The sequence below is a fragment of the Ailuropoda melanoleuca genome, chromosome 3, assembly GCF_002007445.2.
Source record: "Ailuropoda melanoleuca isolate Jingjing chromosome 3, ASM200744v2, whole genome shotgun sequence".
Classification (NCBI taxonomy): Eukaryota; Metazoa; Chordata; class Mammalia; order Carnivora; family Ursidae; genus Ailuropoda; species Ailuropoda melanoleuca.
Genome location: NC_048220.1, coordinates 35,810,622 through 35,835,988, shown reverse-complemented (window position 1 = coordinate 35,835,988; position 25,367 = coordinate 35,810,622). Strand labels below are relative to the sequence as shown.

At 37.3% G+C, this 25,367-nt stretch overlaps 2 protein-coding genes across 8 annotated transcripts in view; one reads left to right on the top strand and one right to left on the bottom strand.

Annotated features, from left to right (window-relative positions):
• The window catches only part of DDX4 (DEAD-box helicase 4), an 86,662-nt gene extending 76,544 nt beyond the window's left edge, over positions 1-10,118 (bottom strand). The window contains exons 1-2 of the mRNA XM_019808842.2: positions 10,001-10,118; positions 9,608-9,866 (exon numbers count right to left, since the gene is read on the bottom strand). The gene's annotated coding sequence lies outside the window, so the exon portion shown is untranslated. The remainder of the gene's footprint in view (positions 1-9,607; positions 9,867-10,000) is intronic.
• A 929-nt stretch (positions 10,119-11,047) lies between these two features.
• Positions 11,048-25,367, top strand: part of SLC38A9 (solute carrier family 38 member 9) — an 89,264-nt gene continuing 74,944 nt past the window's right edge. For 4 of the 7 annotated variants that reach the window (XR_004624072.1, XM_034656247.1, XM_034656243.1 and 1 more), the window contains exons 1-3: positions 11,048-11,177; positions 16,259-16,350; positions 23,807-23,956. Coding sequence is in view for 4 of the 7 variants with exons in the window: in XM_034656243.1 (XP_034512134.1) it covers positions 23,850-23,956 (107 nt within the window). In the remaining 3 variants the exon portion in view is untranslated. The other 3 variants (XM_034656245.1, XM_034656246.1, XM_034656248.1) reach the window with 3 other exon arrangements.

The following is a 25,367-nucleotide window of genomic DNA, read 5'->3' as shown; positions in this document are numbered from 1 at the left end:
CTCTCGAGCTTTCTGTTTCCTTTTTCCCACTGCAGTCCCCCCGGCAGTTGGCCCCTTTGGTTCTTCGTTTCTGAGGCGCTTACTTCACATGCGGAGATTTGTGCTGCTTCAAAATATAGTTTAGGCCCATGGAGCCGGCAGATTTCCTTTTCTTCCCAGTGACGGCTGGGATGAGGTTCTGTCTTGCTGTTGTAAAGAAAGCCTGTCATGTAGAGTCAAGGGTCTGTGTCTTTGGGAAAGAGATGCCCTCTGATGCAGAAGGAAACGAAAATCGTGCTAGAATAAGTCGTTCATCAAGACTTGAAATTATGGTCCACAGGTTTATATCCCTAGAGATACTAGCCAAACCTAAGAGTGACGAAGGGTCATTCCCATGCTTAATGCTCTCACCAGATTTTCTAGTTTTGCCTCACAAAAAGTATATTTCTCAGTATTTCCCCATTCCACCAAAAAGCCTAACAAAGGGCTGCTTTAAAAGTATAGTTCCATTTTTTTATTTTCATCGTTTTCTGTTCTCTAAATCTTTGAAGAAATGCCTGAATATTTCATTCAGTAATATAAATCCCAACATAATCTGACACTCAGCACTGAGGATAATGCCCTTTATGGGTTCAGCATCATAGTTTTCATCTTTAGAGCCACCATTACTGTTTCTGTCTCTTCCACCAAGAACATGTCAGTATTTATCTACTTAGCACTATTTTCAAGGTGAATCGTTTTTAAAAGATTATCTTAAACAAAGATCAAACCAGAATATATTTTAACATACCTGTCATTTTTAATAATTTCTCTTTTTAAACCAAATTTTCACATCATACCCTTGAGGAGGCTAGTACCTTAAATCACTATGGGTGTATGGGAGAGCCACCAATACTCCTGATGCTCTGAATTTGTAAAAAGGAGTCCTTTAACGTATTTAAACTCATTTTGAATTGAATGTTGTTCTTTCAAAATTTTTTATATCATGAGAAAATATTAAGCAAAAGGAGTAAGATATGAAATTGGGTTGATAGGGTGATAACCAAGTAGATTCTTTTTTAGGTATAGAGAACTTGGGAGCTATTCTCTAAAATGAACTTTTTTTCAGAATTGAGGTAAAGATAATAACTTTTTAAATTTGAGTACAGTTGACACACACTGTTACATTTGTTTCAGATGTACAACATAGTGATTCAACAAGTTTATACGGTATGCTATGTTCACCACAAGTGTAGCTACCATCTGTCACCATACAACACTATAATAATATTAGCTATATTCCTTATGCTGTGCCTTTTATTCCTGTGACTATTCATTCCATAGCTGGAAACCTGTATCTCCCATTCCCCTTCATCCATTTTGCTCATTCCCCCAACCCCTTCCTTTCTGGAAACCATCAGTTTGTTCTCCCTACTTATAGGTCTGATTCTGCTTTTTGTTGTCTTTTTTTCCCTTATAGACTCTACATGTGAGTGAAATCATATGATATATTTGTCTTTCTCAATCTGACTTATTTCACTTACTATAATACTCTCCAGGCCCATCCATGTTGTCTCAAATGCCAGCCTCATCCTTTTTAATGGCTGCATAATATTCCACAGTGTATAGCTACAACACACCTTCCTTATCCATTTGTCTATCAATAGACATTTAGGTTGCTTCCATATCTTGACTATTGTAAATAATGCTGCAATAAACAGAAAGCTGCGTATATCTTTATGAATTAGTGTTTTCATTTTCTTTGGGTTAAAAAAACACTTAGCCAACGTTTTCTGCTATTCAGTCTTAGAACAGATTGTTATTGTTTTCAGGTATTGCAATGAAACAGTTCTTTATGAAACATTCTCTATAATTTTTGAGAGCTATCCTCAGTTAAGAAAAAGTAAACTACAATGAGAACTGAAGTTCAATATTAAGGAAAGGATAAATAAGAGTTGGATGAAAATAATATAATTCAAAAATTGAACATAAACAGTGGAAAAAGACAAACACAGTTAAGTAAGTACTTGCGCCATCATATGTGTGCCAAGAAAGTAAAGCCAGTAGGGGTATCTCCCATGTTTAGAAAGCTCACATTCTGCCACTTTGCTCTATGAAAGACCTACATTTGGGCCTGTTTTCACTAACAGAAAAATCCAAAGAGGATTTCTGCTTTTATGAAAAAGCGAAAGCAAAAATAGCATTCAGTGTTGTTTCTGCAGTGATGTATTTTAGAGGCAGCGAGTGGCACCAAGCTCCTTCCCCAAGAACTAAGCATCTCAGCATCAAGCCACTGTAGCTTTGAACTGTGTTTGTGAGCATCTTTGCTTTAACTCAGTTTATTTTGTGCATCCCTTAGCAAGATGTGTCCTAAGGTATCAGAAAAGTCTAAGAGAGGTCATTTTTTGGTCTGAGAAGGGTCAAAATTTTTTCATATAAATTCATGGTAATTGCTTCTTCACTTTACACTATTGTGACCTGTGAAAGGTTTCATAAGAACACTCCACTTTCAGACGGTGGGGGATACCCGTATGTTCTATTTTCTGTGTTCCCTCCGACAGATCTTAAATTAGTGATGGAACTAGATTGCAACATAGGGAAAATGCAGGAATTCATTTAGTTATACATTTAGTTATTAAATAAGCTTTAAATGAACACCTAGTGTGTGCCAGGTACTATGTTAAGTGCTACAAACAAAATCAGCCAATTTCTCAAGGAACAGTCTAGGGAAAAGAATGGCAGTGGCTAATGGAATATAAAACCTTAAGATTTCTGTCTCAGAAGGTTCACTGGAAAGCTTACATACAGTTTATCCAAATTCTGTACATCCCACGTAATAAGGTTTTCTCAAATACATTTCACAGTTTAGAATCAAAGTTTGGAGTTAATATACTTACACTTTAGAAAGAAACATTAAATTCTCCAAAGAGAACTGATATTTTAGACCTTTTTATGTTTTCGGTATTATCTCCACATTATTCAAATAATGATTTTTTTAATTGATGTAAACTGTGCCTAGTATCATGTCAAGGCTGTTAAATTTTTCTTTTAATCTACCAGTAGGCCAAAAATGAGTCACCTCAAATGGAGGAAAAGAGATATTCATTCCTAGGTACTAAAAATATCTGAGAATTTCTTACTATGCACATAACCACACGAAAGATTTTTTTATTTTATTTTATTTTTTTAAGATTTTATTTATTTATTTGACAGAGATAGAGACAGCCAGTGAGAGAGGGAACACAAGCAGGGGGAGTGGGAGAGGAAGAAGCAGGCTCATAGCAGAGGAGCCTGATGTGGGGCTCGATCCCATAATGCCGGGATCATACCCTGAGTCAAAGGCAGACGCTTAACCACTGTGCCACCCAGGTGCCCCACGAAAGATTTTTTTAAAATAAATATTACACGGATGCCTGGGCGGCTCAGTTGGTTAAGTGTCTACTTTCAGCTCAGGTCATGATCCCAGGGTCCTGGGATCAAGCCCTGCAGCAGGCTCCCTGCTCCCTCTGAGCCTGCTTCTCCCCCTCCCTCTGCCACTCCCCCCTGCTTGTGCTCTCTCTCTCTTTCTCTCTCTCAAATAAACAAAATCTTTTATAAATAAATAAATAAATAAATAAATAACAGGTTGGAGCCCTGTAAATCAACACAAAATGGAGGAGGGGAGAGGTTTATAGCATCTCCAAGATACTATGGTGCTAGTAATACATCTAAAGAAGAAAGTCACCAAAGAGGAGTTTTCAGGATACCAAGCAGGGTTCAGAGAGACGAACTCTTTATTTTTCCAATGATTAAGGCAGTATTTACCAAAGTGTGGTACACATACCACTGATTTCAGGCAATTTATGGACAATTATCATTTTAGTAGTTATTTGAATGTTTATACTTAATATTTATCTTAATGTTTTAGAAAACTAACAATCATATCAAACTTGGGATTTCAGAAATATAATTGCTTAGAATGAAGCTAAATAGTTAAGTTTTAAAAAAGTGTATTTAATTAAAGAAAAAGTAAATATTAATGGTATGCAGGAATGACAAAAATCATGAAGATGGTATTCAAATGACTAACATTTGGTAAACATTGGTGCAAATGGAAAAGACTTTGGATATGGGGACTTGTCACTAGGCAGGTTTTCTCCATTATAAGGTAGAGATATTTCATCAGCACATGTTCTGATTCTATGCTCACTTGGCAACTTCCTAATTAATAATTCAACTTCCCCCAAATATTTTGTTACTAAGAAAGGAGGTGGAGTGGAGAAGACATATAAGCCTTATTTGCTCCCCATTATGAATGAATACATTGAGAATCTGGTTTAGATATCAGTCTTGTTTAAATAGTGTTCCTGAAAGGTCCTGATTATAATCAACCAGACCTCCTAGAGGACATAATACATTCAGTAGTCCCTAAGTACTTTTACAAGTATATTTAATGAGAGCTAAAGTAAGTGAAGGATACAAGTCAAGTACTGACTAAGGGGTCTTCTTGGCCCTTCGCTGTGAAACAGTGTTTCATCAGTGAATTATGTATGGAGTATGGTAAACAGTCACAAGGAAAGCACAGTATACCAGAGTCTAGCCCTTTCCATTCCCAGCAGATATTAGCTATACCTAACCAAAAAAGCTGACTCTTCTGGGTCCCAAATGGCAAAGGCATTGTGATTTGTGAAAGTCATTACTGTCAATCTTCCTGGGTATAAAAGAGGGAAGTATTTCACCTCAAGAGAAGTAGTGACCACATCCTGTCAATGAACCTTGACCAGGGATAAACCTCTTTCTACCCATGCTTACTAATACTAAAGAGTTGGAGATTTCAAACAGGGAGGAAGAAATTACTAGCATTTGACTGAGAAGTCAGTATTGGTAATCTCTAGTTGTCCATTTATTAACTATATGAACTTGGGCAAGTTATTTAATCACTCTGTCTGTAAAATGGGGATAACCAGGGCCATCAGATAGAGTTATGAAGGTTAGGCCCTGCACAAAGGCACCAAGCCAAGAGGCAAGAAGGAGCTGCACTCAGCCTACACACCACCTACCAAGCCGTGCACCTGCAGAGTGGCATGTATCCATATAAGGTACCAAGTTCTAATTCTCAGAAAGGTTAAATTCCCTCTATTTTACATAGTTATAATGGTCTATTTTCCTACTGGGTCCATGACCGATAAAGGGATTTTACTGAAAAATACTCTGAAATCTATGTTTTAGAATTGTAAATTTGTTATATGGTGCTTAGTAAAAAGACTTTATTAATTTACAAACTTACAAGGAGTTACCTATACTTGCTTATTCTACTTCCCCATCTTTCATTCCTGAACCCATTGCAATCTGGCTTTTGCCCCATTGCTTCATTGATATTGGCAAGGTCAACAGCAACACTGACCTCCTTGTATCTGAAACCAGCGGACAGTTTTCAATTCTTAACCTAACAGATTTTTTATTAATCCCTGACACTGTTGACTACTTCTTCTTTACAAAAATATTCTCTACATAACTGGACAACCATATGGAAACAGATAAAATTGGACCTGCTCTTCACACCATATAACAAGATAAGAAATTCAAATGTAAAAGCAATAAACCCTTTCAAATACTAGAAGAAAACATTAGTGAATTCCTCTATATTTGGAAAACCATTCTATCTACAATTCAAAATCCAGAAGTAATAATTTTATATAGTGTGACTACACAAATATTAAAAATAAAACTTTGCATGACAAAAAATAAATAGCAAAGGCAAAAGACACGTGACAAACTGGGAAGAATTATTTCCAACATAATCCAGAAAAAGAATTAATATCTATAATACAAAGAGATGCTGGGACATCTGCGTGGCTCAGTCAGTTAAGCATCTGCCCAATTTGAGGCTCCCTAGTCCGCAGGGAGTCTGCTTTTCCCTCTCCCTCTGCCTGCTGCTCCCCCTGCTTGTGCACTCGCTCTCTCGCTCTCTCTCTCTCTGCCAAATAAATAAATATCTTCTAAAAACAACAACAAAATGGCTTTTAAAAATACAGAGATGCTTGATTTCTTTCAAGAACAATGCAAATTAAAACCACACTGAAATATAATTTTTCACTTATTAAAATGGCAAATGTTTGCAAATGTACTCTATCAGAGAGGTTGCAAGGTAACAGGCACCCTTATGCATTGCTGTTGGTAATGTACCGTGGCCTAGTCCTGAGCGAAGGGAATTTGTCAGTATCTAGCAATATTACATGTGCATTTGTCCTTTGATCCAGTTATCCTATTTCTGTAATTTATCTCAAACACAAACTGTCAGAAAATATAAAAGGGTGTATACACAAAGTTATTAATTGTAGAGCTAAAAGGTAAAGACTGAAAAACTCAAAATTCCCTCATTAGCAGAGTGAAACATCCACCCATATAGTTGCAGGGGAAAAAAATTTTCTCTTCTTCCCTTTTAGGTTCTTTGGCTGGTCTAATAATTAAATTGACATAAGACTGATAAATAGGAGAAAAACCAAGTTAATTTCATACATATAAGAGCCCCATAAAAAATGAGACTCAAAGAAATGACCAAAGCAGGAGGCTTTTATACCTTTTAGACAAGCAATAAATCTGTGAAGAATTGACAAGACAAAAAGATATGGACTTAAGGTAGTAAGTTGATGAAAAAATAACAAGTTCTGTTTGCACAGCCTTCTTGACCATAAGTTCCCTATCTCTGGTGACAAGAATACCCTCCTGGTATGAGGGTGGGGGTAACTTGTCACATGCTTTTGGGGACACAAAGGAGGCTCAGAGAGTCCTTCCTGCATTAGCTGCTTCTCAAGTACCTTGAATTCAAAATAATTAAAATGCCAAAGTGGCGTATTTTTGTGTGGCATATCCTGCTCCCCTTCAGAGTACTCTGCAGTGGTACAAAAGTCATTTCATTAACATAGCAAAAGATATCTTTATCACTCTCATCACTGAGAAGATTCTATGAGTTTTAGCTTTGTGCAGGAAAGGGGTCAAAGACCAAATACCCATTTCTCAGTAAAAATTATAGTGTCACAGGTGCATATTGGTCATCACTGATAGCTAGTCTCCAAGTTATTCAGTGAACTATGTCTCCAGTTCTCAAGTCTTCATATAGTTCCCTTTTCTTGAATCTCTACTGACTCTGTGATTTTTTTTTTCTTTTGCTGGTTAATGAAGTGACTTTTGTTCCACACTTAAGGATGGGGCTGATTGCCAGTGGAGCCAATTAGGTATTTAGAGGGTTGAAACTTTCAGTCCCCCTACTCTCCACCTCTGGCAAGAGGAGAGGGGCTAGAGGTTGAGTTCAACCACCAGGGGCCAATGATTTAATCAATAGTGTCTATGTAATAAGAAACCTCCTTAAAAACCCAAAAGGCTGGAGTTCAGAGACCTTCCGGGTTGGTGAGCACATGGGAATTTGAGGAGAATGGTGCACTCAGAGAGGCCATGGAAACTCCATACCCTTTCGCCACACCTTGCCCTCTGTGTTTTTTCCATCTGGCTGTTCCTTAGTTCTAGGCTTTCATAATAAACTAGTAATCTACTAAGTAAAATGTTTCTCTGAATTCTGGGAACCACTCTAGCAAATTAATCAAACCCAAGGAGAGGGTCATGGAAACCTCTGATCTATACAGCCAGTTGGTCAGAAGCACAAGGGACAATCTGGACTTTCAAGGGGTGTCTGACTGGGTGGGGGGTTGGAATTCATGTAGGACTGAGACTTTAACGTGTGGATCTGGAACTATCTCTAGGTAGATAGTATCAGAATTAAGTTAAATTGTAGAACACCCAGGGGCGCCTGGGTGGCACAGCTGTTGGGCCTCTGCCTTCAGCTCAGGGCGTGATCCCGGCGTTATGGGATCGAGCCCCACATCAGGCTCTTCTGCTATGAGCCTGCTTCTTCCTCTCCCACTCCCCCTGCTTGTGTTCCCTCTCTCGCTGGCTGTCTCTCTCTCTGTCGTATAAATAAAAATAAAATCTTTAAAAAAAAAAATTGTACAACACCCAGTTGGTGTCGAAGAATTACTTGATGGTATGGGAAACCCTTCTCCCATGTTGCAATTAATATTAGAATCTCTAGCACCAGTTAATATCATGTGCCTCATGATATGATGCAGTGAGAAAGACTCTACAATACTCATGTATTAATCCTACCAAAAACGCATAATGAATCTAATCACAAGGTAAAATTAGGTAAATGCAAATTGCAGGACATTCTACTAAATGGCCTATACTCTTCAAAAACATCAATGTCATGGGGTGCCTGGGTGGCTCAGTCTGTTAAGCGTCTACCTTCAGTCAGGTCATGATCCCAGAGTGCTGGGATTGAGTTCCACAGCAGGCGCCCGCTCAGCAGGCAGTCTGCTTCTCCCTCTGACCCTCCCCCCTCTTGTGCTTTCTTTCTCTCACTCTCTCAGATAAATAAATAAAATCTTTAAAAAACAAACAAAAAATGTCAATGTCATGAAAGAGAATGAAAATCTTCAGGAGCCATTCCAGAATAAAGGAGCCTCAGGATACTTGAAGACTGGAAAAAACAGGCCCAGTACCTGTTTCTATAAATAAATTAGAATACAGCCACTCCACTTGTTTACATATTGTCTATGTTGTCTCCTTTTATGCCATCAAGACAGAATTGAGTAGTTGATGACAGAGACCATACAGCCACAAAACCCAAAATACTTACTACTGGGCCTTTATAGAGGAAGTTTGACAATCCTTGCTGTAGAAATAATGGCTAGTGACCTGCAGTTCCCAAACCGTGAAAGTACCACAGGGAACTCACAGGGACCCCCAGAGTACAATTTTTTTTTTTTAAGATTTATTTCTTTATTTTAGACAGAGAGAGAGTGCACACGAGCAGGGGGAAGGGGCAGAGAGAGAGACCATCCAAGCGGACTCCTGTTAAGCATGAAGCCTGGGCGCAGGGTTCCATCTCACGAGCCATGAGATCAGAACCTGAGCAGAAACCTGGAGTTGGATCCTTAAGAGACTGAACCACCTGGGTGCCCTAGGGTATTTTAAATTTTTGAGGAAAATACAGTGACATCTGTCAGATACCATGTGAACTACCACATTGAGATAATTCACAATTCCAACATTAGATCAAGTTAATTTTTTTGGATAACATCATATCCGCCAAATTGAGTTTTCAGTGGTTGCTAGGGTCTCAAACAAGTGTGCAAAATCCAATGTGAAGCATGAAACAAGGATAGTGGTATCCCACCTGATTTCAAGGTTTGAGAAGTTAGGCAGTCCCCAATAGATGTACACATCCCATTAGTAAAAACCATGGCTATTTAAGAATGAAATAAAATATTTTTCTTTCAATTTTAATTCAATATATATTTATATGGCTACTAAGTTGTTAGGAAATAAGTGCATATTAATTTGTTTGGACCTAACTACTTAGTAAACTCAATGACTAATACATTCAACTTTAAATGCTTTCTACAAACACACAGGCCTGAGAAGCTGCCTCAGCCCTGGAGACGTTCCAAGGCAGGCAAAATTAAGGCAAGCCCTTGAGCCAAACTTTCAGGGAACCACCTGATAGGTGAAAACGCATAATTACAATTCCTTGAGTATAAGGTACATATTGTTGCCTCAGGTACCAGCAACTACACCAAGAACATAAGCTACTGTCTTCAAGGCCGCTACCAACCTGGAGAGTAGGAGATGATCACAGTGGTCTCTTGCCAAAATTCAGCATTCTTTTCCTAAGTGTTCCCTGGTTGTTTTACATCTTTTTATTCGATGCCAGAGTTCAAAAAACAAAGTTGATTCCAGCAGTTTTGCCAGTTTATTCATTGCTTTCACGGAGGCAACATTTTGAAATTCCCTACTTTTGCCATTTTCACTGTTGTCACTCCATACCACTCACTTTTGTGCTTTTCAGTCTTGCCTAAAATTATTTTCTCAACCTGGAATGCAGAGAAAGAAGAAAATTTTGCTATCACTGAAGTTACCAAAAGAACGTTCTACTTATTTAAAGGTAGGCCAAAGAGTAATTGCAAAAGGTTTTGAATAAGGACACCATTAGCAAAATAACTTTTACCTGTCAAAAAGGCAATATTCTGCCTGTTGTCAAGCCCTCAATAATAGAGGTAGTGTTTGGTGGTGTTTGAGAACTCAGGCTTTGAAATAAGACCTCAGTTAGAAGTCTGACTCTTCTACCACTTACTAGTTGTTTGGCCTTGGGTAAGTTACTTAAATTCTATAGGACTATTTCCTTATTTGTAAAATGGGGATAATACACATTTCTGGAATCATGGTAGAGACTTAAAGAGGTATTATATGTAAAATGTTTGGCACTTAATATTAGCTATTAAATTTGGATTCGTTAATTTGGGTTCTTTATCCCATTGTAATTGTTGTTTTCTTCTGGTTGTTTTCTTAAAAGAAAAAGCTTAGGTGTTGCTATATGCTTTCCAAGGGACTTTGATTGAGCTTTTTACAACAAGCACACTAATTTTACTTAGATTACAAGTTAATTTGGGGTGGCTTTTTAATTTTGGGGAAATTACTGGGGATATGGAGAATGGGATAAAATACTCCCAAAGCCCCTCTTTTAGCCTAGGGACGAATTCGTCAACGCATTAAAAGAATAAAAGAAAACAAATCAGAACAACCACAACAACCACAACAAAATTAAGTGTCCAGCCAAAAGAGTGAGAGCGCCAACCCAACATTTTTCAAACCAGTTTCCCTTGTCGGTGGGATTCAAGCACTTTACAGTACATAACACTAGCCAGAAGAGCCTAAGAAAAGACAGATAATGGGAGGTGAGCCCTAGATGGAGATGTCACGTTTACACTTCCCTACGTAACCTCCGGAGGTGCGAGGACTGCAGGAGACGGCATTTCTTCTCCTACATGCCTTTGGACCTCAGGCAAGCATCGCGCACACAAAGCGAAACATCATGGAGCAGAGACGAGATTTGCGAACCTGGACTGCCCCTCCCTCCAAAGCCGGAGGACCGGGCTCTGCGGCGAGAGGCATGGGGGCTCTCGCAGAGGCCTCTGGGAGTTGTAGTCCCCAGGGGCGGGAGGTTTGACGGCGGCGGCCGGCTTAGCGCGCTCAGAACTCCATCCCCCGCCGGCCCCCGCGGCTTAGTCTGTAGCCTCTTCCTGTTCGGGGGAGGAGAAGCGCTGCTGCAGCAAGTTGAGAGGATTTGGGAAAGGGTCGCAGCCTTCTCGCTGACTTCCCGGAGACTGAGGTCTTGGCGGACCCAGGTAGGGCATGTTCCCTGGTCTTGCAAAATCAGCCGTCGGGACAGAACGGAGGGGACAAGGGGAAGCGGCGGGAACCGCTGAGCTTGCTGTGGAGCCGGCTGTCACTGGGGAAGTTCTTTAGTGAAACGCGTCGGAACAGTTGCTTCTTGGGGGAGCGGTGAGGCCAAAGCCGGGGACTGAGGAGGCCACTCCGGAGGGGCGGCGCGCGTTCTCTCTGGGCTCTGGTGACACCCGCCGGAGCTGAGAGAATTCGAGGGGCTGGAGGGAGTCGGTGCATGTTTGAGCCTGAGGGTGACAGTAGGTAAACACCGGGGTGAGAAGGAGCAGAATTGGAATTATTGCGAGAATGGGAGAGCCTTCTCTGTCCCGAGTAGGGAAGAGCTGGTGAAAGGAGATCTGGGAGGGAACGCCTTTGTGCCTTGAGCTAGGACCCCAGATGGGTCGAGAGCCAAAACACTGAAGTCCTTGCCACACTTTTCCCCCGGCTCAAATGTGAGAGCGGGTGTCTTGGTAGGTGACTTTACGTCTTAGCTGTCTTAGAATACTAGCGCTGGAAGAGGCCTTTGAGAATACCTAGTCAAGCACATTCTTCTCGTTTTACTGATGAGGAAACTAAGGTCCACCAAGTTGGAGAAACTGCCTCGCGCATGACCAGACAGCCAGTTAATGACCAACTTGACTAAAACCTCATTTTCATGACTCTGAAGCAGTTCCGTAGTCTATTGCTGAGATCAGTAGATCAGCAAACTCCATCCTGCTACTCCTTTTTTTTTTAATGCTTACATATACAAAATAATTGGCAGCTCCTGAAGGGAAAGTTTTTAAACTTCTCAACAGGTCAAAAAAAAGCTTGTCTTAACTTGAAGAAAAATCTCTACAAACTTCATAGTAATATAAAAGGTTTGTAGCAAATTAAGATGTGACCTTTCCTTTCCCAATGTACGCCCACTTGAGCTCTGAGAACACTTAGCCTTAGATTGCTTCTCTCAATACTAAATGCTGTATATCTCAGTCATATAAAAATAGCATGCTAATTGTGATTTTACAAACCCTAAATATTTAGTGTAAAGGGTAAACAGCATTGGAGGATGGGAATACCCACCTGAACTACAAAATAAAATAATTTATGATATTTTTAAGAAGGAGATATGAGCATAAAAGTTAAAAAAAAATCGTTAAGAGGTTAAAAACTTCTACTGGGCCTGCATTTTATAATACACTTAAATTTCAGTCCTTCATCGGCATGCTTTCTTTCTTATAGCCTAAACATAACTTGAGAGCATTTAGTGTTCCCATTGCATTGTTTTGGCTGGTAGACTACATTGCCCTCCAGCACTGTCAAATTTAACACCTTTTGAAACATTTAGTGGTCAGTTTGGAAGCATATTCCATCAGTCTCATCAGAATTGGAGCATTATAGGTCTTTTTGGCTGGCCATTAAATGATTCATAAGGAAGAGGTTGAGGGGAGTTTGTTACCAGACTTTATAGCAGTTACAAACTTATACAGAAGAAAACACATATACGTAGCATAACTTTCACCAAGCTGCCTTTTTTATGGTATGGTTCCACTGGCTTTTATATTGGCATAGTACAGAGAGGGATAAACTACGATCAAATTTTCTACAACCATTGCTGCCAGATGTATTTATTTTTTATAAAGTGTTATTGGAACACAGCCAGGCTCACTCATTTATATATTGTCTTATGTGCTAAAGGACAGAGTTGAGTAGCTGCAGAGATCATAAGGCTCACAAAGCCGAAAATATTTATTATCTGGCCCTTTACAGAAAAAAATTTATCAACCCCTGCTCCGGTAAGTTGAATGTAATACAGTATTTGAACCTCTACCACATGCAGAGGTATTAGGTAATACTAATTTTCAGTCTCTGAGGAAGAACTTACAAATACTTGTATGGTGGGTCCGTAATACAACGGACCCTTAACACAAGTTTGAACTGCACAGGTCCACTTATACATGAATTTTTTATGGTATAGTACTGTAAATGTATTTTCCTTATGATTTTCTTAATAACATTTTGTTTTCTCTAGGTTTTAGTGTAAGAATACAGTGTATATAGGGGCGCCTGGGTGGCGCAGTTGTTAAGCGTCTGCCTTCGGCTCAGGGCGTGATCCTAGCAATCTGGGATCGAGCCCCACATCAGGCTCCTCCACTAGGAGCCTGCTTCTTCCTCTCCCACTCCCCCTGCTTGTGTTTCCTCTCTTGCTGGCTGTCTCTCTCTCTCTCAAATGAATAAATAAAATCTTGAGAAAAAAAAAAGAATACAGTGTATAATGCATACAATATACAAAATATGTGTTAATCAACTGTATATGCTATCAGTAAGGCTTCCAGTCAAAAGTAGGCTATTAGAAAAGTTTTGGGGGAGTCAAAAGTCACATGTGCATTTTCAGCAGTGGGATTGGGGAGGTAGGGGTCGGCACCTCTAACCTCTGCTTTGTTCAAGGGTTAGCTCTACATTTCTTTGGGCAGAAATTGATGTGTCCTGTTGCAGATGGATGCTAGCATCTCGGCTAGATACTGTAGATTGGCTTTTGCAAAGAATTGTGAAAGGACACTTCTGAGCCTAGTGTGGAAAAGAGCTGACATCCTTTGAAATATACTGATACTTACAGTCAATACCTTTTAAGAGTAATATCAAGTGGACTTTCTTTGGTTGCTTTCTATGTCCTTTTTACGGACATAAGTATTTTTCAGCGCAGGTATCAGCAAGCAGCTTAGTAAACTGTTATTTTCCTATTGAGACTCCGTATATTGAGACTGTATATATTGAGACTCCAAAACCAATTTTAAAGTAAGTGGGACTTATTATTAAGTGACTTAGCTTTGACTTTAATAGTCTTGCTTCTGAGACTTTGTTTTAAAACTCAGAGGATTGAGTGAGCCATTAGAAGTGAACGTATCTGTTTATGTCATCTTGCATGTTTAGCTCCCTGTATCAGTGTTGTCTATGGCAAATTAATGGTATAGGAGGATTTAACATTTTAGTTAATCATTGATGGTGTTATTTTGTATTATTATCTATGTAATATTGGCTGTGGAACTCTAATTTTCCCCTTTATCTAATTCATCAAACTTGAGAATATCTTGTAGTTGTACTTATCAAGACTTCCAAAAGGCATTACATTTCCTTCGAAATAGCATTTTTGGGGTATTTGAAGTTCAGGCTAATTGACTCTTTGAGGCAACTGAAAATTACCAATTTTCTTACAATTCTTTGTATTTACTTGAATATTACTAAGTCTCTGGAAGGCACTATGGATTTCAGACTCATTTATGGCTATTTAGATCCCTGCGATAGTATCAGTGTTCTTGCTCGTTTGGAATAAAGAGCTAATTTGACAAGGCCACATTTCACATTTGCTCAGAACAAATACACATATGTGATTAAACTGGAACCTTTATGTCAAATCCCGAACACCCCTCACGTTTTCCCTAACTTTGATTATCATTTTTTTGGTAAAGCTGACTGAAATCCAAGGATCCTTCTAGATTTTTCTTGTTCTGGGTTTCCTAACATTTAATCTTAGCAAAAGTATTAATTGCCAGCAGTTAAAAAGAATTCTCTCTTCCTAACTCAACTGCATTCTCAGTTTAGTATAGGAACCAATATTGCAGAGAGTATTCTTTAAAAACAGAAGTCTAGGCAGACATCACAGTATACTGAAAGTAACGTTTGGGACCTAAGTATCTTGGTTTCCACTGTGGCTTTATTAGCCAAGTGATACAGGACACATTACTTGTGAGTTTCAATTTCTTTTTTTGTAATTTGAAAGTAATACCTCTTTCCCAAATTCTAAGGATTAGTTGCAGTTAAACAACAAGTAAAAACTTAGGCCAGTAGTAGGTGTTCAGTAAATAAATGTTGGTTCCAATTCCCACTACTTACTTATTGATTTGTCTTTTTCCCTGAGTTTTTCTCCAGAGCGACACCCGATTTTCTTCTTCAGAAATGAATTCTGTTCTTTAGGTCTTTTCTCTTTGTGACAGTTTAAAAATTCTGTGAAGCTCAACTTCTTTATCTTTCTTCCCTCACCGAGTTTAATCACTTTATACTAAAGGCATATAGATATATCATCACTGAGTTAAGCCTAGATATAATTTTGCTAAGTACTTTTAAAGAGCCAAACTCATAATAAAATGATAGCTGTGTTTGTTGAACACTCAGTGTGAGCGAGGCATATTATGTACATTATCTCATTAAATCTCAAACCCTGTAAGACTAGTACTTTTATTATTCCCTGAACCAGTGAGTCTTAGGGAATTTAAACCAGTTGCCCAAAGTCACATAGGAAATAGCATAGCCAGGATTCAAATCCAGACAGTCTGACTTGAGCTTTCAACTACCACACTCTACTTAATGAACCAGTGTAGGCCAATTAACCATTATGTATAATTCAAATAAAGGAATACCCTGGCAATACTTTCTGAAGATGATTTTATCAGTTTTCAGAGATTGAAGAGCAATAAGATTGTGTTTCCTCATCAATATTTAAATTTTTCTCTAATATTTCTTAGCAGTTCTATTGATGATTTTTTTCCCACAGTATAGAAATTTTATTAAGTTTAGTTTTATTAAGTTCAGAAATAATAGCAAACTTCTATACAGAATTTAACAGTGCCTGGCATGTTTCTAAATGTTTACACAAATGAATTTATAGGTTTTTAGAGAATTTTTTACGTGCTTTAGATTTTCTTGAATAAATATTCCCCCAGTTCTTATGTTATTCTTTTTTTTTTTTTTAAAGATTTTATTTATTTGACAGAGATAGAGACAGCCAGCGAGAGAGGGAACACAAGCAGGGGGAGTGGGAGAGGAAGAAGCAGGCTCATAGCGGAGGAGCCTGATGTGGGGCTCGATCCCGTAACGCCGGGATCACGCCCTGAGCCAAAGGCAGACGCTTAACCACTGTGCCACCCAGGTGCCCCTATGTTATTCTTTTTTGAAAGCGTACTGGCTAAAAATCATCTTTTCAATTCCTAAAATATTTAATTTTTGAAACTGAAAGAATGTTTTAAAAATTCTATAAAGCTAATAACATGTTTTTTTTTTTTTTCAGGAGGCAATTTAACGCTGAGGCTGAGATTGCATTTGCCAATGGTTTATTTAACATAGGTTGACTGTGGGAATTTCACAAGCCAGAGTATACAGGTTAATGCCTCTTGATAAGCCAATAAAGAAATATTCCAAATCAGTGATAAATTAATCACACTCTTGTTCAAGACAAGGGGAGATCAAAGGAATAAAGTCCAAATTTAGTTAAGGTGTACCTTTTTGGAGTTGATACTTGGGAAAGACAGCTTAGCCAGCCAGAGCTAATGTCCAGCTACCTGTACAAAAGTAAAAGTCTCCTGTTGTTAGAGCATGTTGCTAGGGAGGGTCATTGCCCTTGTTGATGAGCAAGATGATCTTCCGGGCTGCTGCATGGCTTTTGCCACTGCAGATAAAAGTAGCCTTTGCCTCAGCAGGATCTAATTGCCCCCAGGTCTTTCGAGAGTTATTTTAGATCAGTAGAGTTACCTTTCCCATACCCAACACTCTGATAGTCCTCACAAACTCACTATTTATAGTACAGATATCCCCTTGCCATAGTTGCTTCTTCGCATGTTTTTTTTGATAAGCAACTGAACTTCTAAGTTCTTATCAGTGAAAAGAGACGAGATGATAACATCCTAGCACACCTTACTTTGTTCTTATATCAAAACAATTCTTTTTTTAAACAACTTTTACTTCTAAAACAACTTTTTTTTTGTTTTTGTCATAAATGGATGGATTAAAACAATTCTCTTAGGTTGTAAATAAGTAGATTTGAAATCATGTCAAACCAATACACAGCATAACTTCTCTACAATATCTTTATTTCCCAAGTTTTTAATTCCTATGCTATGTCCAACTTAATTTAAAATGTATTTTTCATTGATATTTTATATAGAGTATTTTCACTCTTTATATCCAGGGAACATTTTTTTTTAAGTTAAGTAGTCATTGACAGTTTTAAATTAAGGAAGTTTAATAGGACTATCAATCCTAGTTTTATAATTAATGGTTCAATGTAATCTTGAAAAAATACTCTTTTGGTTTTAAAATTTAAGACTAAATAAGTCAACTGAATTATTAATTAGTTTTATTATGTAGAGGAAGGAACTGAAAGATGAAGTTTGTGTCTTTGCTTCTCAACTAACTCTATTTTTGTGAAATTACTTAACCTTGTGTCAGTTACTTCCATCTTAATGGAAGATTAATAACGATTACCTTTGAATAGTGTACACTTTATATTCAGGATCATTTCTGATGCTTCACATCTAAATATGTACAATGCATTTTGTGAATCTGTGTTTTAAAGTCAAGTAAACTTTTTACTACAAGTAAAATAAATTTTACACTGATCTATAGAAAATTAATTTAACATCCTACTAGGTTTTATTATTTAAGTGATTTAAAACAAGTTACCTGACTTCTAGGCTTCCTAAATAATGATATTTTTTAAGTTTATTGAGGATGGAGACCACGAGTTAAAAAAATATTTTTTTCTCAGTATTTAGTACATTGTAGAGAGAAGTTGTTGACTGAATATATTGTTCAAGGTTTGCCGTTACTCAGTATTTTAGTTGTCTCATCTTAAAATAGATAATCATTTTTGCTTGTGTACTCTTTATAGAAAGACATAGAAATAAAGCCCTTTATGACTGGAGATGGTAGTATTTTGATTTCACTGTTTTTGAAAAGTCACTATTTCATAAGGTACTTCTTTAACATTATTTGTCTCTAGTGAGACTAATAAGTTAATAAGAGCTTTGGCTTAAATGCTGGGCAGGAAAACAGAAGAGGGAAATAGACGGTAATGATAAAGGAAAGAAAATGCACATATTCTGGGGATAGAATATGTTACCAGCATCTATGTCACTTAATAGTGGCATTTTGACAACTTTTGCTTACCTCTCACCTCCTCATTGCTGCAGAATTTTTCACTTAGAAGAAAGAGGAAAACCTCAGGAAGCTGCATATGTAAAGAGAAGACAAAACAAAACCACAAGTTTTTTCATTTGTTTTCTGAGAGGAATAATAATGCATTTGAACACTTATTTTCCTATTTCAAAGTACTAAGTATAACATGCATCATTTCACTTAGTTTTCAACCACACCAATGAGGTGGATGCTATTGTTTCAGTTTCACAGATGGGAAAATAGATTCATGGAGTTAAGTGGTTAATCTTCAATTACATAGGTAGTGAGTGGCAGATAAAGATTGCTGACTCAAAAAGTGTTTTCTTTCTACTGTGTTGTAAATGCTATATTTAGAAAAATAGCAACAGCAGGCATAAGACTCTGTTAAACAAATACAGCACCAATACAACTATACTTGTTAAGGAGTCTGGTAATACAAAACAGAAAAAGGTGAAAGATAAAAGAGAGACAAAGGGCAAAGAACAGGAAAGAAGCACAGCATAATGGGAAAGAATGTAGTTTCTGAACTTAGACTGCCTGGGTTTGAATTCTAACTCTCCCACTTATTAACTTTGTATTTGGTTAACTTCTCTGTGCCTTGTATCCTTATTTATAAAATGAGGATAGTCATAGTAACTTAGAGTTGAGGAATAAAGGTAAAGCACTTACCTTTAAATGTTAAAACCTTTTTCACTTTATGGAGTTTGCTCTGTGTGTGTGTGTGTGTGTGTGTGTGCTTATGTGCGAAATACAACATCCATTCAGAAAATTGCATAAAACACGTATATAATTATAAAGCAAATGACCATATAACCAGAATCAAGTTGAAAAATACAACATTGCCATCACCTTGTAAGGTCCTCTCCTGTCCCTTCCTATCACAACCACTTATTTTACCTGCCTAGAGCAGGGTTTCTCAACCTTGGAACTATTGACATTTTGGACTGAATAATTCTTTGTTGTAGGAGGCTGTCTTGTTCATTGTAGGATATTTAACAGCATCCCTAGTCTCTACCCATTGGGTCTAATAGCACTTCTCCCAGTGATAAAAACCAATTGGGTGAGATCAAATGCCTCTCTATACCCCTCTACAACTCTACCTGCTATGTACAGAGTAGACAGTAGGCGCATAACGGTAGAAGGAGGGAGCTCCATCAGAAAACTGTTGTAGAAATCTTGGTAACAAATGATGGTGGCCAGACCCTGGATATACTTGAAGAGAAAGCCAACACTATTTTCCTAATGGATTGAATGGGCACTGAGAAAAAGAAGTCATGAATACTTATAAGGATTTTGGCCTGAACAGCTAGAAGGATGGAGATGCCAGCAATTGAAATCAGGAAAATAGGTAGAGTACTTTTTTGGGAAAATTGAAAGTTCAGGTTTGGACATGTTAGTTGTATAAAATATAAAATATTTTGTATTTTACAATTTTATAATGTATTTTTTATAAATATAAAAATGAAGATCATAAGAATATGTACATATATCAAATCATTATATTGTTCATCTAAATACAATATTGATGTCAATTGTATTAATAAAAAAAAATGGGGGCACCTGGGTGGCTTAGTTGGTTGAGTGTCAGACTCTTGATTTCGGCTCAGGTCATGACCTCAGGGTCATGAAATTGAGCCCCACATTGGCCTCTGGGCTCAGCAGGGAGTTTACTTGGGATTCTCTCTCTCTCCCTCTCCCCCTGCTTGCATTCTCTCTCTAAATTAATTAATTAATTTATTAATAAAATCTTTTTTAAAAATGTTAAGTAGGCAATTGGATATGCAGGTGTGAAATCCAGGAGAGAAATTTTGGCTAGAAATGTTATTATGGGGGCGCCTGGGTGGCACAGCGGTTAAGCTTCTGCCTTCGGCTTAGGGCGTGATCCCGGTGTTATGGGATCGAGCCCCACATCAGGCTCCTCTACTATGAGCCTGCCTCTTCCTCTCCCACTCCCCCTGCTTGTGTTTCCCTCTCTTGCTGGCTGTCTCTCTCTGTCGAATAAATAAATAAAATCTTTAAAAAAAAAAAAAAAAGAAATGTTATGGAAGTTTTCGTTGTCTAGATCAATAGAACTTCCTACAATGATGGAAATGTTTTATATCTACACTGTGCAATATGGTAACCACTCGCCACATGTAGCTATTGAGCACTTCAAATGTGATTAGTGTGACTCAGGTACTAAATTTTTTTAAATTTAATTTATTTAATATATACAGCTACATGTGACTAGTGGCTGCTGTATTATATAATGCAGACGTTGTTAATTAAAACCATGAGATTGGATATTATTACCCACAAATTGAGGATAGATAAGAGAACCAACGCTGAACCTTGAGACTGCAATTTTAAGAATTCCGGGACATAAGAAGTAAACAGTAAATGAGACAAAGAAAGAGGAGAGACCGGTAAGGTATAGAAAAAACCTGGAGCCCTCATAAATCTGGTTTATTAGGAAGGAAAGTGTCCCTCATGGCACTTACTTCTGTTGGAACAAATAAGTTAAATACTGAAAAATAACCATTGGTTGTAGGTCATTGGTAATCTAACAAGAGCACTTTCTGTGTAGTGATGGGGAAGATAGCCTGATTAGCATGGGTTCAAGAAAGAATGGGAGGATCTTATCTATTTTATGCTTTCTCTTTGTCCTACCTTTTTTATGTTTTTTTCCTTTCTTGCTTTTGTTTAGGTCTGCAATTTTTTTTATCATTCTCTTTTCCTACTTTACTAGATTTTAAGTTACATATTGTTTTCTGTTATGTTAATAATTACCTTTAAAATGACAACATGCATTGATTTAAAGTATAATGTTGATCTGGATAATACGAGGACCTTAGAACACTAATTCCAACACCTTCACTTGACTTTTTTCCCCTTTGGTCTGGAATTTTAATTCTTTTTTTCCACTCTATGATAATATTGTTTATTCATTCTAGTTGGAATTCATTGAACTTCTTTAATCTATAGATTGTTATCTTTTATGAATTGTGGAAAGTTCTCAGCCACTGACTCTTCAAATATTACCTCTGCTAGCTGCTCTCTTTATGATTGTCCAATTACATGCATGTTAGACCTTCTCTTTCTATCTCCCATGTCTCTTAACTTGTCTTCCACATTTTCTGTCTTTTTTTTTTTCCCTCTCTCTGCCATTCTAGATAGTTTCTTCTGATGTATCTTCTAGTTCATTAGTTTTGAACTTTTAAACCCATCCATCAAGTTTTAAATTTGGGCTGTTTTATTATTGGAGGGGGTTAAAATTCATTCTGGTTCTTGTCAAGCATGCTAAGTTACTTTTTGATAATTTCCACTTTGTCTTTGCTTGTTTGTTTTACAGAATACATTTATTGCAATGTGTACTGGGAATCAAATTTGAGGTTGTAAACTAAGCTGGTGGGATGAGCTTCATGTATGGAAAGTGAGATATTAATGTAATTAATATAGTAAATAAAAATTTTTTTAAAGATTTATTTATTTATTTTAGAGAGAGAGTGAGAGAGTATGCAAGCCAGGGGAGGGGCAGAGGGAGAGGGAGAGAGAATCCTCAAGCAGACTCCCTGCTGATTGCAGAGCCTGATGCAGGGCTCAATCCTAGGACCCTAAGATCATGACCTGGGCTGAAATCAAGAGTTGGCCACTTAATCACTGAGCTACCCAGGCACACCATTAAATTAAAAAAAAAAAAATTTAAGATTTTATTTATTTATTTGAGAGAGAGTGAGAGAGAGAGAATATGAGCAGTAGGGAGGGGCAGAGGAAGAGGGACAATCAGACTCTCTGCTGAGTAGGAAGCCCAATGTGGGGCTCAATCCCAGGACCCCAGGGTCATGACCTGAGTCAAAGGCAGATGCTTAACCGACTGAGCCACCCAGGTTCCCCTAAATCAAAAATTCTTAATAGCAAGTTGACAAAAGAAGGGGAAAACCCCCCCCTTTTTTTTTTTATAAAGATTTTATTATTTGAAGAGAGGGAAAGAGAGCACATGAGTGGTGGACAAGGGCAGAGAGAGAAGGAGAAGCAGTCTTCCCACTAAGTGGGGAGCCTGACACGGAGGCTCTGTCCCAGGACCCCAGGATCATGACCTGAGCCAAAGGCGTATACTTAACCAACTGAGCCACCCAAGTACCCCTGAAACCCTCTTGAATTTAGCTTCTATGATGAGCAATACATTGTGCTTAAAATTTTCTTTTTTTATTTGTTGTATTTTTTTGTTTTTTGTTTTAATTTCAGTATAGTGAACAAGCAGTGTTGTATTAGTTTCAGTGTACAATATTGTGGTTCAACCCTTCCATTTATTACTCAGTGCTTATTAGGATAAGCACGCTCCTTAATCCCCATCACCTATTTCATCCATTCCCCCCACCAACCTCCCTTCTGGTAACAATCTGTTTTCTATAGTCAAGAGTCTGTTTTTTGGTTTGTCTCTTTTTTCTTTGTTTGCTCTTTTGTTTCTTAAATTGCACATATGAGTGATACCATGTAGTATTTGTCTTTCTCTGACTGGCTTATTTTGCTTAACATTACCCTCTCTGGATCCAACCATATTGCTGCAGATGGCAAGATTTCTTTTTTTGGGGGGCTTAATAATATTCTGCTGTATATTTATCTGCTTTGTTTTTTATTTAAAGATGGGAATCATAATTGTTTTCTAATCTTATTTTGATAATCCCTATAGTTGCTATTTCTGCTGGTGTTTCTTCTGGTTCTCACTAAGAACACTTTATTTCTTTGCACGCTAGATTATTTTTGACTGTACTGTTCAGTGTCCTTGGAAGATCATTAGCAGGTCTTCTTTGAGGCATAGCATCAAGGTGTGTCCTCACAGAAAATGTTTATATTTGTTTCTAGCAGTTACCTAGAAATCCTACCAAGCAAGTTAAGCTTAAATTATATTCACAGCTTTAAGTGTTCTTTGACTTCCTGCAAATCCACCTGAAGCGAGTTTGTGGTATGGAATACTTCTCCCTCCACAGATGAATGCGTGCACACACACACACACACACACACACACACTGCCTATGGACATTGTCAAGAAATCTTGTTTGTAGTTCCCTTGTGAGGGAGTGAGACACTTACACTTCTTGTTAATCCCCAATCTAATGGTAAAGATCTTTGTGCTGCGTTATTGGAAGAAGAGAAAGGGATTGATTTCTTAATTCATCATTCCTTACTTTGGGTGAATCCCAGGTCTTATCTTTTATTTTCCTACAACTTCACAAGGCCTTGAAAACCTCAGTCCCATTTTCATCTGGTACAGCAAATTCCCTCCGGGCAGAAGCAATTTCAAGCTGTTTACCTCACTAGGTTCCTTAACCACCTACTTAGCCTGATTATCATCATTATTTTTTATGCTTTTCCAAAAGATGTTTTCTGTATTTTATCCAATATTTTTGTAGTTGTTTTCTACAGGAAATTGGGTCCAAATAGCCTAAACTATTTTATTACTAGAAGTGGATTGCCCCATTTATTTTTTAGTAAGTGGAAAAACAAACAGTAACTCTAGTTCAGCTTAGCTAATTTCTGATAAAAGATTTTAAGCATATACCTCATTAAGATATCAGCAAATTCCTATATTTTCCTGGTATCTTATGCATGCAGATGTATTACTTGTTAGTAGTAAAATAATTTTTAATTAAGTTATATTTTTTATCCTTTCTGATTTATATAGGACTGACTTCATCAGTGTTTAGAGGCTAAGAAAAGTGGCAGATATGGATAGTGATTCTAGGCATCTTCTCATCCCTGAGGTAGATCATGAAATAATAAATCCTGGACCTATGAATATCCAGTTTGATTCATCAGATCTAAGATCCAAAAGGTAAGTGATTAAAATAAAACATTTATCAGTTCAGGGCGTGAGCCCAGTGTTCTGGGATCGAGCCCCACATCAAGCTCCTCCGCTGGGAGCCTGCTTCTTCCTCTCCCACTCCCCCTGCTTGTGCTCCCTCTCTCTCTGGCTGTCTCTCTCTGTCAAATAAATAAATAAAATATTTAAAAAAAAAAACCATTTATTTCATAACTAGGGTTTTTTATTATTAGAGACTAGAACTAACTATGTAACCAAATATATATAGTTTTGAATATAAAATATCCAGTTACTTAACAGCATCTGTATGTTTGTATGTAGAAAGGAAAAAATATGAATACTCTTTCATCTTTTATATTTGACTTTTTTGACTAAGCTCACTATTTGTATTGTGGAAGGGATTAGGTTAAATTTTACTAAGTAAGGTGCATTTATGTAATTCATTTAACAAATATGTATTGATTACCTGCTTTGTGCAAGTTAATGTGCTATGTACTGGGGATAAAACAGTAAAATTAATCATAATCCTTACCTTCACTTTGCTTAAATTCCATCAAATAGTTTAAGATAATTTGAGTTTAAAATTTATTTCATTGCAAACCTGGAAAACCCCAAAGAATCCATTGAAAAATTATAAATAGAGAATTCAGTAAAGTGGCTGTTTACAAAATAAACAAAAAGAAGTGGTATTCCAGTAAGAAAGTGTAATGGAAGAAAAGAAAAAATAAGAGTAGCCTTAAGAATGTGCAAAATCTATATGAGAGAAACTTCAAAATAAGATTTAGAGTATTTTTTCATATCTGGGATGCTGATTGTGAGTTGAACTGTTCTTTTTTTTTATAATACAACATGAAGATAAACTGCTACCAGTACGCCTGATGCAGTAATCTCTTAGTTCTTCGAGATTTTTTTTTTAATTTACTGAAAGGCCAAACAGCGTATTTGGTATTTTATCATATCTCTTATGCAATTATAAAAATGAAAACATAAAATATTTCAGTTAAGGTATTACTAATACTTCACATTTAGAATATGATTCTTCTAAATCAATTTTCTGACTTGGTGTCATCGGAATTGTTTTTTTTTCCCCCTCCCATACCCAATTGTTCTTCATATCATTAAGAACGTTAATAATGTAGTATTTCTTAAAAGAATTTTATTTCCAATCACTGATACTTTTAGTTTGGATGCTTGCACTTTCCTGATCTTACCAGAAGGTGTCACAGAAGGTTTTCTGACAATGAAGGTTTTCTGGCTCATATTTCTTCTCAAATGGTCCTTAAATGGTTTGATGACTGAAATGGCCAGGAATTACAATTACCACCAGGAATAATTACTTTTATAACAGCCACCTGGCTGACAGTGACTGAAAGATGTCCTGGATTATGAGATGTATCCATATTTTAGAAGTGTATATATTAGA